This window comes from Glandiceps talaboti, chromosome 11 (assembly GCF_964340395.1).
Source record: "Glandiceps talaboti chromosome 11, keGlaTala1.1, whole genome shotgun sequence".
Lineage (NCBI taxonomy): Eukaryota > Metazoa > Hemichordata > Enteropneusta > Spengelidae > Glandiceps > Glandiceps talaboti.
The window spans coordinates 24,854,511-24,868,676 of NC_135559.1; the positions used below are offsets into that span (position 1 = coordinate 24,854,511).

The 14,166-nt window shown below is 37.5% G+C and overlaps 1 protein-coding gene across 1 annotated transcript in view; it reads right to left on the reverse strand.

Annotated features, from left to right (window-relative positions):
- Positions 1-3,517: 3,517 nt before the first annotated feature.
- The window catches only part of LOC144442505 (gamma-butyrobetaine dioxygenase-like), a 161,620-nt gene continuing 150,971 nt past the window's right edge, over positions 3,518-14,166 (reverse strand). Inside the window, exons 14-15 of the mRNA XM_078131866.1 lie at positions 11,460-11,564; positions 3,518-3,712 (exon numbers count right to left, since the gene is read on the reverse strand). Of these exons, the coding sequence (XP_077987992.1) occupies positions 3,605-3,712; positions 11,460-11,564 (213 nt within the window). The 3' untranslated portion in view covers positions 3,518-3,604. The remainder of the gene's footprint in view (positions 3,713-11,459; positions 11,565-14,166) is intronic.

The following is a 14,166-nucleotide window of genomic DNA, read 5'->3' on the forward strand; positions in this document are numbered from 1 at the left end:
GACCTTGCTGGATGCAGTCTTTTTATATAAATGTCTAAATGGCTCTTTTAACTTGCCAATGTTACCTTTCATGTTCATGTACCATCCAGGAATCGCCGTCCCCACCATACTTTAAAAGCGACTCGTTTTAAATCTACTCAAAGCAAAAACTCGTTTTTAACTAGGACATTCAGTTTTATCAATACATTGCAAAACGCTGACATATTTTCCAGTCTTAGTAATTTTAGAAAAGATGTCTTAAATGAAATAATTGATTTGTGAATTTAACGGAAGTTTCGGTAATTTCATTTTTTTTATCAGTTTTGTAAATATTCAATGCATTTTAGTCTTGTCCAATTTCTAAATGGGATAATCCTATAGACACCTCAAATAAATAAATATGTAAATAAAATTTATATCTAATGATATTCGTGATGCCATACTGTCAAACCAGGCCTAAACTGTGCCATGCCGATAGAACTGCCATGTTAATATGTTATGGTGCTGACATCGCATCGGATATAAGGACATTTTGCCCAGTGCTTTTAAGGCCGGTAAATGTTACCCTGGTTCACCGATCATTTTACTGGAGTTCTCCATGGGTATGTGTAGTCATATGCATTGTCAAAGTGAAACAACGGAAAACATACAATATGCTTTGAAAATGGTGTTTCAACTAATGAGGAAGGCAAGTTAGCTTCGTAAAGTATCTTCAGTATCATGGTAAATCTTTTGGAAAACAATGTACTCTGATTATATTTTGCTTTCCATGGCAATGAGAGTCGGTTGTTTTGATACATTTTAACATGTGAATCCTGTCTCAATCAACATAAAAAGATGCAGCACTTAATGTTGCCTTTGCTGTGGCTACATGGAAAATTACTGCATCATGCCAACACAGATTTAAAGGCCCGGTCACACGCATGCGACAAATTGCCTTGTATACGTGCTCTGTTGCAGGGCCTTGCGACTTCGCGATAGGTGTGTCGGGAGGAATCCGACATGTCGGACACAATCAACACATCACACTCCCCATCACAGAAACTCATACTGTAAGGAACAGTTTATCTGGCAAAACTTTCTGCTAGTAGGACAGCTGTGTTTGCCTACTTCCAATTAAGATTTGGACAGGTCATAAAATGTACTGTGAGGACACATATCATGATACCTCCAAGCTATTAACTGAAGGGAAGAGCTAGAGTGGGAATTTAGCCTTCGATACTGACATATTTCTTAAAAGGAGCAAATAATAGGCATAGCAACTTGGAAAACATAGGTTTTGTAGTTCATGTACATGTAAAATCGGACCTTTCCAAGCTTTCGAACGAACAGACAACTCACCCACACTGAGACCACATTGGTATTATGTAGTCTTCTCGTGAAACACTTCACAACCGATCTCTGTTCGATGGGTACGAAAATATTAGATCATTTTAGTTTTGAATAGAATTCAATAACTTGGATGAAAGAGCTTGCAATAGTTCAGACCCATTCAAAAATTTACACCATTTCTAATATATGATGTTTAATATCAAAACCAAACATAAGTAATTGTTGTTCCACTGCAAGTGTTCTGTCCATTACCCAACCAATTCATACACAAATGTAATATAAACACACACACAAGCACAATATTTTAGAACCCCCCACAGAGTCTAAGCCAAGTTATCATAGTTCCCCATCAATTTTCCACCTCCTTAAAGAACTGCCACTGTGGTAATGAGGTGTGGATACTGACAATCAACTTACACTTAAATAGACAATATAAAACAATGCTGTTCTTTCAATCTGTAATAGCCGTTCATCTGATGGGAAGAAATCAATAATACAGAGAGCATTATGTGGAAAACAAACTCCAGAAAAACATTACATGAACTGGACACACACACACACACACACACACACACACACACACACACACACAAACAAACAAACACGAACATAAACACAAACAATCTACCTACCCACCTATTCTAAAATTGAGCGTAATCGGAACCACACATTTTGGTAGATGCCATTTGAAGGATCAGGAGTGGGCTTTCGAAATCTGGAATTTGGTCCTTGTGTTGTATTTATGAATGGTAATAACTGGTTGTTAAGAGTTCAGAAAGGTATAATAATGGTACTTTGTTAGTAACATTTTTTGTCAAGTTTATTGAAGTTGTGGCTGTGTCGCTCTTGGATGGTTGGCCAATTAAGTGCAATTCTGGCGGTAGGGATGTGTTCAGACTTTTTTTAGCCCACACTGGATGCAGACAGTGAAATTAATTATACATAAGTGTTCGCTGTAAGCGACATTTTATGTGATACTGCAGTATGAATAAACGGTGGTGTCACAGTGGTCCAGGGGTGAGAAAACTGTAGCTGTACTATATCAGGGATACAATGTGTAGCTCGAGCTAAAGGGGTATATACATTTAAATGGTCCCGAGAGTCTTTGGGTATTTTAACTTTGTGAGCTATGTAGAAAGAAAGATTTCAGCAATTTCATCTTGAAAATGTTTGTTGGATTGATTACATTTGGTAGAGACACCTCATACTGGACTGACAATCAAAGTAATTGAAACATTATCTTTTTAGACTTGATATAAATGAGAGTGGTGAATCATGCACTCATTTTGCTTCAGTTTTATAAGTTCTATAATTCAATAAATTAACGACTTACCATGAACTGCTTATTCACAAGTTAAGCCACATGTCAGATTGATCAAATATTTTTCAATGAGGTGTTTGTAATTTTTTAAAAACAACTTGTGAGAGTGAGTTTACAGCTATTTCTTTCGACCCGACCATGGTTGAGATCGGTGAGCACTACCGGGTATGTATTGACTCTGATTCAGTACATAAAAAACAGTACTTCACGGCTCAGATTATTGTGCTTAGGATCAGTATTTAGATATCAACTTATAACAGAAGTTAAACCCCTGATTTCACCTCGGGCAGTAAGTAGAAGGACTCCCTAAATGCATCTGCTGCTATGCATATGGAGATGTTTTTAGTGGTTGCGCGCTGCACACGAAATCAAACAATAGATTTCCATTTGGTGTTTTAAGGTAGAATGGAAATGTTTGAAGCGTTCTGTGTGGTTTATTTGTTGGGAAATGTTTATCGATGGTTGCACTAGACTTTTCATTGAGTTGAAGATCACATACTGCCTTGGTGAGGGAAATGAGCATATTTTTCGTGTAACTTGTTGTCAGGCAAAATTTTTGTAACATGCTCTTTAGTTCTGGTACTTTGAAATTTTCAATGTTTCCCATGATGATTTACAGTTGGGGATGGTCACAAAATGTAGTAATCTTTTCAGACAAACAAGTTGGATTTCATTTAAACAGACACAACCACAGCAAAAGCTTGATCATGGACATGTGCTTAACAACCATTGCTAGGCATATTTGCATATCTTGTGAGATCTGCCATGAGACATGAAATCCCATATTAGATGGCTACCAAGCTAGCTATTTTAGCTTTGAATCACCAGCTTAAAATACTCAACTTATTAAACTCCACAGTTTATTTTTGGCAAAGTATATGCTTGCATAATATATACACTCCATTACAAATGACTGAGTTGTGAGTTCCAAGAAAGGTCTTGTATCTCCATCTGATTATTAGCATAAAGAAGTTAGAGAAAACACTGATTACCAACTCGTTTGGATAACTGACCAGTGCCTCTCAATGCCATCATAACTTGAACTTTCGTTTTGAATTCATCAATGTTGACATAGCAGCCCTACAAAGACAATACATATAAACAGAAATAAATAGTGAGGTGGCAAAACCTGCAGGTAATACAATCCTTAAAAATAGCACCAATGGCGTTGTAGCACAACTGTACAAATTTTAAAAATACCACCAATGGCGTTGTATCACAACTGTACAGTGTTTGAAAATGTTTATTCATATGCTAGGTGTTCCAAGTGTTCATTTGCTGAATCCAGTTGCCTATCCAACCATGTTGCTATCTTTGCAATATACAAATGTATGTGATCATTTGGCTGTTGCTATGGGGCATGGTCATGTTGCTAGGCAAATTTACATACATTTTTTGATTGTTTATTCATTTGTCTTCCAATTCCTGTTTGTTATCTTTACGATATACGTGATTATTTGGCTGTTGCTATGGGCGTGGTCTTGTTCCTAGGCAAATTTCTATACATTTTTAGAATGTTTATTCAATTGTCTATTAATCCCTGTTATCATCTTTATGAAATATACCACCGTTTGCTGTTGCTATGGGCGTTGTCATGGTTGCTAGGGTATTTGCATACATTGTTTTGAATGTTTACTCACTTGCCTAGCAGATGATGTTGTTACTTGACTATAATATACTGCCATTTGGTTGTTGCTAAGGGCGTGGTCATGGTTGCTAGGGCCAATTTTGCCAAAATGTTTAGAAGAAAATCTGCAGAATAATACTTTCAGAAACATCTCACTAAGTTTTAGACTCATTGACCAAGTACTTTTTGAGATAAAAGTTTTTGACCAAAAATAAACATTTTTACACCTAATTTGCATATCACTCATGGAATCATTGTATGCTTAATACTATTTCTTCCATACATCCCTAGATGCATTCCCATTAAATTTCAGCCCAATCTGCTCAGTGGTTTTGGAAATATAGATTTTTGACCAAAAAGACACATTTTTAGCCCTAATTTGCATATAACTGATGGGACCGTCATGTCATCAACAATTATTAGTAAAAACACTCTGAAGAATGTTTCACCCAGATTTCACACCAATCTCCCCAGTACTTTTTGAGTTTAAGTTTTCACCCAAATTTCACACCAATCTCCCCAGTAGTTTTTGAGTTTAATTTTTTTTATCAAAAATCACATTTTTTGACCCAAATCACAAACCGGTGGTAAGATCATTTTCATTTGAACAATTTTCCAACTAGACACCCAAGGTAATGGACCCATCAAATGTCATGGCTATCAGTTCAGCGATTTTTGACATTAAGTTGTTTACACACTCACAGACAGACAGGTGCTGGGCTCAGTTCAGTTGTGCTAAAAATGTTTACCCACATGCTGATCCATCCTAGTTATAATTGTTCAATTGCTGCAAGTTGCATATCTACCCTGTTGTTATCTTGCAATATACACGATCATTTGGCTGTTGCTATGTGTGTGGCTATGTAGCTAGGCATATATTTTTTGGATGTCCATTCACTTGTCTATGAATCCATGATGTTCCAATGTATCTTTGAAATATATGTGATCATTTAGCTGTTGCTATGGGCGTAATCGTGTTGCTAGGTATATCTGCATACATTTTTTGAATGTTTATTCATTTTACTATTAATCCCTGTTGTTATCATTGCAATATATGCGATCATTTGGCTGTTGATATGGGCATGGTCTTGTTGTTAGGCACATTTGCATACACTTTTTGAATGTTTGTTCACTTGTCTAATGTACAGAAGGAAGTTCAACACTCACATGCCATATCCCGGGTATGTAGGGTATCACGAAAGCCGTGTGAAGTCGATTCTGCTGAGAATAGGAGGTGTGGCGGACATTTCAACAACATTTTTTGACAACTAACTTTCATTGGGATTTGACGAATCACAGATATAGAGCTAAATTTCTTGCATAAATCATGAAATTCCTTATGGAAGGCATTCAGTTTAAATCTGGTTACACCTAATTTGCATATAACTGACGAGATCATTATATGCTTAATATTTCTTCATCTATACACCCAGGTGCATCCCAATTCAATTTCAGCCAAATCTGCTACGCAGTTTTGGAATTAAAGAGTTTTGACCAAAAAGACACATTTTGAGCCCTAATTTGCATATCATTCATGGAATCACCATATTATGAACAGTTCTTTATCTAAACACCACTAAGAATGTTCCCACCAAATTTCAGACCGATTTGCCCAGTAGTTTTTGAGTCTAAGTTTTTTAAAGGCATGGCAAAGTGTCTGTTTCTCTGTTTGTTTGTTTGTTTGTTTGTGTGTGTGTGTGTGTGTGTGTGTGTAAACAAATTAAAGTCAAAAGCATGATATTTTGTGGGTGTATTACCTTGGGTGTCTTGTTGGGAAATTGTTAAAAAAACTTTATTAGGGGTGGTATGATAACCCTTTAATTGGGGGGGGGGGGGTGTGGGTATGATGACCCTTTACTTAGAGGGGGCTATGAAAACCCTTTAATTAGGGGAGGTATGATAACCCTTTAATAAGGGGGAAGTATGAAAACCCTTTAATAAGGGGGAGGTATGATAACCCTTTAATTAGGGGGAGGTATGGTAACCCTTTAATTAGGGGGAGGTATGATAACCTTTTAATTAGGGGGAGGTATGGTAACCCTTTAATTAGGGGGAGGTATGGTAACCTTTTAATTAGGGGGAGGTATGGTAACCTTTTAATTAGGGGGAGGTATGGTAACCCTTTAATTAGGGGGAGGTATGGTAACCCTTTAATAAGGGGAGCGATATGGTAACCCTTTAATAAGGGGGAGATATGGTAACCCTTTAATAAGGGGGAGATATGGTAACCCTTTAATAAGGGGGAGGTATGATAACCCTTTAATAAGGGGGAGGTATGATAACCCTCTAATAAGGGGGAGGTATGGTAACCCTTTAATTAGGGGGAGGTATGGTAACCCTTTAATTAGGGGGGGGGTATGGTAACCCTTTAATTAGGGGGAGGTATGGTAACCCTTTAATAAGGGGGAGATATGGTAACCCTTTAATTAGGGGGAGGTGTGATAACCCTTTAATAAGGGGGAGGTATGGTAACCCTTTAATTAGGGGGAGGTATGATAACCCTTTAATTAGGGGGAGGTATGGTAACCCTTTAATTAGGGGGAGGTATGGTAACCTTTTAATTAGGGGGAGGTATGGTAACCCTTTAATTAGGGGGAGGTATGATAACCTTTTAGTAAGGGGGAGGTATGGTAACCCTTTAATTAGGGGGAGGTATGGTAACCCATTAATTAGGGGGAGGTATGGTAACCCTTTAATTAGGGGGAGGTATGGTAACCCTTTAATTAGGGGGAGGTATGGTAACCCTTTAATAAGGGGGAGGTATGGTAACCCTTTAATTAGGGGGAGGTATGGTAACCCTTTAATAAGGGGGAGGTATGATAACCCTTTAATAAGGGGGAGGTATGGTAACCCTTTAATTAGGGGGAGGTATGATAACCCTTTAATTAGGGGGAGGTATGGTAACCCTTTAATTAGGGGGAGGTATGGTAACCCTTTAATTAGGGGGAGGTATGGTAACCCTTTAATTAGGGGGAGGTATGATAACCCTTTAATAAGGGGGAGGTATGGTAACCCTTTAATTAGGGGGAGGTATGGTAACCCTTTAATTAGGGGGAGGTATGGTAACCCTTTAATAAGGGGGAGGTATAATAACCCTTTAATAAGGGGGAGGTATGGTAACCCTTTAATTAGGGGGAGGTATGATAACCTTTTAATAAGGGGGGGGGGGTATGGTAACCCTTTAATTAGGGGAGGTATGGTAACATTTTAATTAGGGGGAGGTATGATAACCCTTTAATTAGGGGGAGGTATGATAACCCTTTAATAAGGGGGAGGTATAATAACCCTTTAATAAGGGGGAGGTATGGTAACCCTTTAATTAGGGGGAGGTATGATAACCTTTTAATAAGGGGGGGGGGTATGGTAACCCTTTAATTAGGGGAGGTATGGTAACATTTTAATTAGGGGGAGGTATGGTAACCCTTTAATAAGGGGGGGTATGGTAACCCTTTAATTAGGGGGAGGTATGATAACCTTTTAATAAGGGGGAGGTATGGTAACCCTTTAATTAGGGGGAGGTATGGTAACATTTTAATTAGGGGGAGGTATAATAACCTTTTAATAAGGGGGAGGTATGGTAACCCTTTAATTAGGGAGGGGTATAATAACCTTTTAATAAGGGGGAGGTATGGTAACCCTTTAATTAGGGGAGGTATGGTAACCTTTTAATTAGGGGGAGGTATGGTAACATTTTAATAAGGGGGAGGTATGGTAACCCTTTAATTAGGGGGAGGTATGGTAACCCTATAATTAGGGGGAGGTATGGTAACCCTTTAATTAGGGGGAGGTATGGTAACCCTTTAATAAGGGGAGCGATATGGTAACCCTTTAATAAGGGGGAGGTATGGTAACTCTTTAATTAGGGGAGGTATGATAACCCTTTAATAAGGGGGAGATATGGTAACCCTTTAATTAGGGGGAGATATGGTAACCCTTTAATAAGGGGGAGATATGGTAACCCTTTAATTAGGGGGAGGTATGATAACCCTTTAATAAGGGGGAGGTATGGTAACCCTTTAATTAGGGGGAGGTATGGTAACCTTTTAATAAGGGGGAGGTATGGTAACCCTTTAATTAGGGGGAGGTATGGTAACCCTTTAATTAGGGGGAGGTATGGTAACCCTTTAATTAGGGGGAGGTATGGTAACCCTTTAATAAGGAGAGGCATGATGACCCTTTAATAAGGGGGAGGTATGGTAACCCTTTAATAAGGGGGAGGCATGATAACCCTTTAATAAGGGGGAGGAGGTATGATAACCCTTTAATTAGGGGGAGGTATGGTAACCCTTTAATAAGGGGGAGGCATGATAACCCTTTAATAAGGGGGAGGAGGTATGATAACCCTTTAATTAGGGGGAGGTATGGTAACCCTTTAATAAGGGGGAGGCATGGTAACCCTTTAATAAGGGGGAGGTATGATAACCCTTTAATAAGGGGGAGGAGGTATGATAACCCTTTAATAAGGGGGAGGTATGATAACCCTTTAATAAGGGGGAGGAGGTATGATAACCCTTTAATAAGGGGGAGGTATGGTAACCCTTTAATAAGGGGGAGGCATGGTAACCCTTTAATAAGGGGGAGGAGGTATGATAACCCTTTAATTAGGGGGAGGTATGGTAACCCTTTAATAAGGGGGAGGCATGATAACCCTTTAATAAGGGGGAGGAGGTATGATAACCCTTTAATTAGGGGGAGGTATGGTAACCCTTTAATAAGGGGGAGGCATGGTAACCCTTTAATAAGGGGGAGGTATGATAACCTTTTAATTAGGGGGAGGAGGTATGATAACCCTTTAATAAGGGGGAGTATGATAACCCTTTAATAAGGGGGAGGTATGGTAACCCTTTAATAAGGGGGAGGAGGTATGATAACCCTTTAATAAGGGGAGGTATGGTAACCCTTTAATAAGGGGGGGGTATGGTAACCTTTTAAAAGGGGGAGGTATGGTAACCCTTTAATAAGGGGGAGGTATGATAACCCTTTAATAAGGGGAGGTATGGTAACCCTTCAATTAGGGGGAGGTATGGTAACCCTTTAATAAGGGGGAGGTATGGTAACCCTTTAATTAGGGGGAGGTATGATGACCCTTTAATAATGGGGAGGTATGGTAACCCTTTAATTAGGGGGAGGTATGGTAACCCTTTAATTAGGGGGAGGTATGGTAACCCTTTAATAAGGGGGAGGTATGGTAACCCTTTAATAAGGGTGAGGTATGGTAACCCTTTAATAAGGGGGAGGTATGATAACCCTTTAATAAGGGGAGGTATGGTAACCCTTTAATTAGGGGGAGGTATGGTAACCCTTTAATAAGGGGGAGGTATGGTAACCCTTTAATGAGGGGGAGGTATGGTAACCCTTTAATAAGGGGGAGGTATGATCACCCTTTAATAAGGGGAGGTATGGTAACCTTTTAATTAGGGGGAGGTATGGTAACCCTTTAATAAGGGGGAGGTATGGTAACCCTTTAATGAGGGGGAGGTATGGTAACCCTTTAATAAGGGGGAGGTATGATAATCTTTTAATAAGGGGGAGGTATGGTAACCCTTTAATTAGGGGGAGGTATGATAACCTTTTAATAAGGGGGAGGTATGATAATCTTTTAATAAGGGGGAGGTATGATAACCTTTTAATAAGGGGGAGGTATGGTAACCTTTTAATTAGGGGGAGGTATGATAACCTTTTAATTAGGGGGAGGTATGGTAACCTTTTAATTAGGGGGAGGTATGATAACCTTTTAATTAGGGGGAGGTATGGTAACCCTTTAATAAGGGGGAGGTATGATAACCTTTTAATAAGGGGGAGGTATGGTAACCCTTTAATAAGGGGGAGGTATGGTAACCCTTTAATTAGGGGGGGAGGTATGATAACCCTTTAATTAGGGGAGCGAGGGGTATGAAAACCCTTTAATTAGGTAGAGGTATGATAACCTTATAAATAGCGGGAGGTATGTAAAGCGACCCATTGGTCAGAATAGCTTCGCTGTTTTTGTTTGTTTGTTTCTTTTTGTAATGTGTACAAGTGGTTCTGTTGTTCAGCTCTTCCACTATACAATTTTATTTCAGCAAAATAATAAAGTGGTTAGGGGTTTCATATGATGACTCACACACACTATAGAACACATTTCACACAGAAAGTAGGTAAAATATTATACTTTCATATACATCATTTTACAAAAAATGTATTATTTTTAACCCTAATTTGCATATTCATTACCCATCCAATTTGTCTTGAACAATCTTATATCTACTGATCCCAAGACACCTACACAAAAAATTTCAACTCAATTGGCCCAGTTGTTTTGTAGAAGATTTTTGAAGTATTTTTACCCAAAATTCTATTTTTAGACCTAATTTACCAAACAATGTCCCAATCATTTTGTCTTGAATAAACTTACTTGTATATTGCTAATCAAATGATACATACACACCAAATTTCAGGTCAATTGACCATGCAGCTTTAAACGTTTGGACTATGTGTTTGATGAAGACTCGTTGATCTTGGCGATAGAAGTCAAGGTTAATGTTCATGATTAGACATGGGTGCAGACTCTCGATTGAAGTCACTATCTGTTAACCTTCCATAGTTTGAGGGTAAAATGTGAAATTTTAGGACACTTCATTTCTATACGGCCTTAAAGATGAAGGTCAGAGGTCAGGGTATCATTAGTAAGCTTGTTATTGATATTATTATTGTTATTTTTATTGGTTTAGATACATGAAAAAAGTCTCAATCTATTAAAATGTACAACAAAAATGACTGCCATTTCACTGTTGCTTTGCAGGTCATTAAGCACAGTACGGTAGTGACATGCATATGCAGACTTACTAGCTTCTGACATTTGTAGAAGGTGTGCTTGAAATTTGCCTATGCATGTTTGACATACAGGTGGACACAGACGCATGGATGGGACAGAACCTAATGTAGTCTGGACATTTTCTCCAAGGGGATAATTACTCGCAGTTGTATTATTCAGTGTAATGATTACAAATATTATTACTATAATATTATTTAGAATAATGTTGGAGTAGAAACTGTGAGATTAAAATTGATCATTTAATTTCAAATTGATTATGTTTATCTTAAGGTTCATGATTTTGTCACACTTCATTCTTCCACAAAATCATATTTACTCAAGGTTCTTGTAAAATGGGACCAAATCGTGCATGTAAATTGAAAAACTGCATCTGTGTTTCATCATACCTGTAAATGTCTACTTCCACTATCCTGAGAAAATGCTTCTCTTGCATGCAACATCCTGCGATTATTAAACACAATACACTCCCCAGGCTGCAATCTGTGCTTCAACTGGGCAGGAAAACAAATTAAAGGAAACATGACTTTACATATACAGACCATGCATGGCACAAAAATACCAAAACAGAGTGTTCATGGAGTCATTAAGGAAAATAGCAACAGTAGTGGTATAGCATAACTGTACAGTTTACATTAATATTTTTTCAAAATGTTTATCTACATGCCAATCCATCAATATTACCTTTGCAATATACATCATCATTTCACTATTGCTATAGCAATGGTTTGTTACTCTATGCATACGTGTTCATTTTAGAATGTTTATTCGCTTCCCTATCCATCTCAGTTGTTATATTTGTCATATAATCCATTATTTGGTTGTTACCATTGGCATGGTCTTCTTTCTGGCATACATGTGTTCATATTAATCCATTTGCCATCCACTATTTTTATCTTTGTCATGTGCACTACTATTTTACTTTTGCTTTGTGCAGTCTTGCTGCTAGGCTTATTTTCAAACATTTTTTTGAATCTTTAGTCAAGTGCCTACACAGAGCTTGAACTTTCATTTGGCTGTACTGTTATTGACGCGGTTTGTTGTTAGGGCCAGTTGAGACAATATGTCTTGAACAACATTTGCTGATTGACATCTCAAGGATATCCCACTAAATATCAGCCCCATTTTCAAGATATAACTTTACATGGCCAAATTCTCACTTGTACATTAGCTAATTTGCACATCACTAATGGGATCATCAAATCCTTCATCTACACATCCCCAGAAATATTCCTACAAAATACCAGTCTTGTCTGATGAGTAGTTTTCAAATTTAAGATTTTGACAAAAAGGTCACATTTGTATACCTAATAAATGGGATCAAGTCATGAACAATTCTTCATCTATACTGTCCAAGAATTATTCCTACTACATTTCATGCTAATGATCTGCTCAGTAGTTTTAGATTTTTTGATTTTTACAAAAAATCACATTTTTCAGCCCAAATGAGGTGCAAATTTTAATTTGAACAATTTTTCATTGGCATACCAAAGTTATGCCCACACAAAATTTTACCATGCTTATAGCACTAATAAACCTCAGTTCTGTTCAGCTGTGCTACAAACATAGCTTGAATCATGCTAAGATGGCAAAATGAAACCAGTAATAAAACATATGGGTCACTGTATGTTTCTAACTTCTAAGCCATCCAGACTGTTAAAAGTATTATGAATTGTAGTAAGCAAATCTATTTTTCCCCTTGTCTTTTCAACCGACCAACCCATTATTTTAATGTGGCACATGCAGAGTTTATAAACTTTACTCAAGTAACAAGTCTTTGTACAAGATACAGTTCCGTCAAATACATTACTTGTATGTGACTGAATGGAGACATGATTTAAAAGAAATTGTGGCAACAAAAATATACTGCAAAGTGTCTGTGATAATGCAGGAAATTGAACCTGAAGATCCAGGTTAGGTTAAAGGTCAATGTCTCAAAAGAAAGTTTAAACCTGCCAATATGGGGATAGAAACTCGTGTGGTAAATCATGATTGTTCACCACAATATGGCTACCAGTAAATAAAAATGGCACCAATGGTGTTATAGCACAACTGTATTTGGCTGTTGCTACATGTATGGGCATGGTCTTGTTGCTAGGCATATTTGCTTACATTTAAAAAATCTTTATTCACTTTATTCTCTGTTCTTATCTTTGTAATATGCATAATCATTTCACTGTTGCAAAGGGCATGGTCATGGTTGCTAATGCCAGTTGTGTCAAAATGGTTTGAACAATAACTGTAGAACATCTCCAGAAACATTCCCTCCAAGGTTCAGCCCCATTCAGTAGATTTCACGATTTAAGTTTTTGACCATAGTTGACATTTTAGACCTAATTTGCATATTGCTGATGGGATCATCATGTTGTGAATACACCTTCATCTACACATCTCTAGATGCACCTCCATTAAATTTTGACCCAATCTGCTATGTAGTTTGGAATTACAGAATTTCGGTGAAAAAAGATACATTTTTGCACCTAATTTGCATATCATTGATTAGACCATCATGTCATGAACAATTCTTAATGTCAACAATCCTAAGAATGTTCTCACCAAATTTAGGACTGATATGACTAGTAATCACATTTTTCGACCCAATTTGGTAAGATCATTTTGATTTGAACAATTTCCAACCTAGACACCAAAGTTAATATACCCACCAAATATCATGGCAATTAATTGGTCTGGCAGCTTTTGACTTACACCCCACGCATCCACACAGACAGACAGACATTTGGCCATGCCTATAGCACTACTGAACCTAAGATTGTATGAAGTTCATTTGTGCTAATAAAACTACATTCCAGTATATTGTTAATGTTGATGCATGTCTTCTATAACATTACGATTGTCTTCTAGCTTTGTTAGAAAGTTGATTGCATAGTAGGGATTTCTTGAACATGTTTTGGTATGTATCATAAATTACGTCAGATCGCTTATGAATTATATCAGGTCTGAGTTCAGTCAGTTGCAAGTGGTGGTTAAGTGTGCTTCTGTAGATACAACAAATCTTTTAGATATGCAGTAACTGTAAAAACCATGTCTAAACATGTATAAACTCAGCTTTGTGCTTCTTTCAAAGATTTATATGTA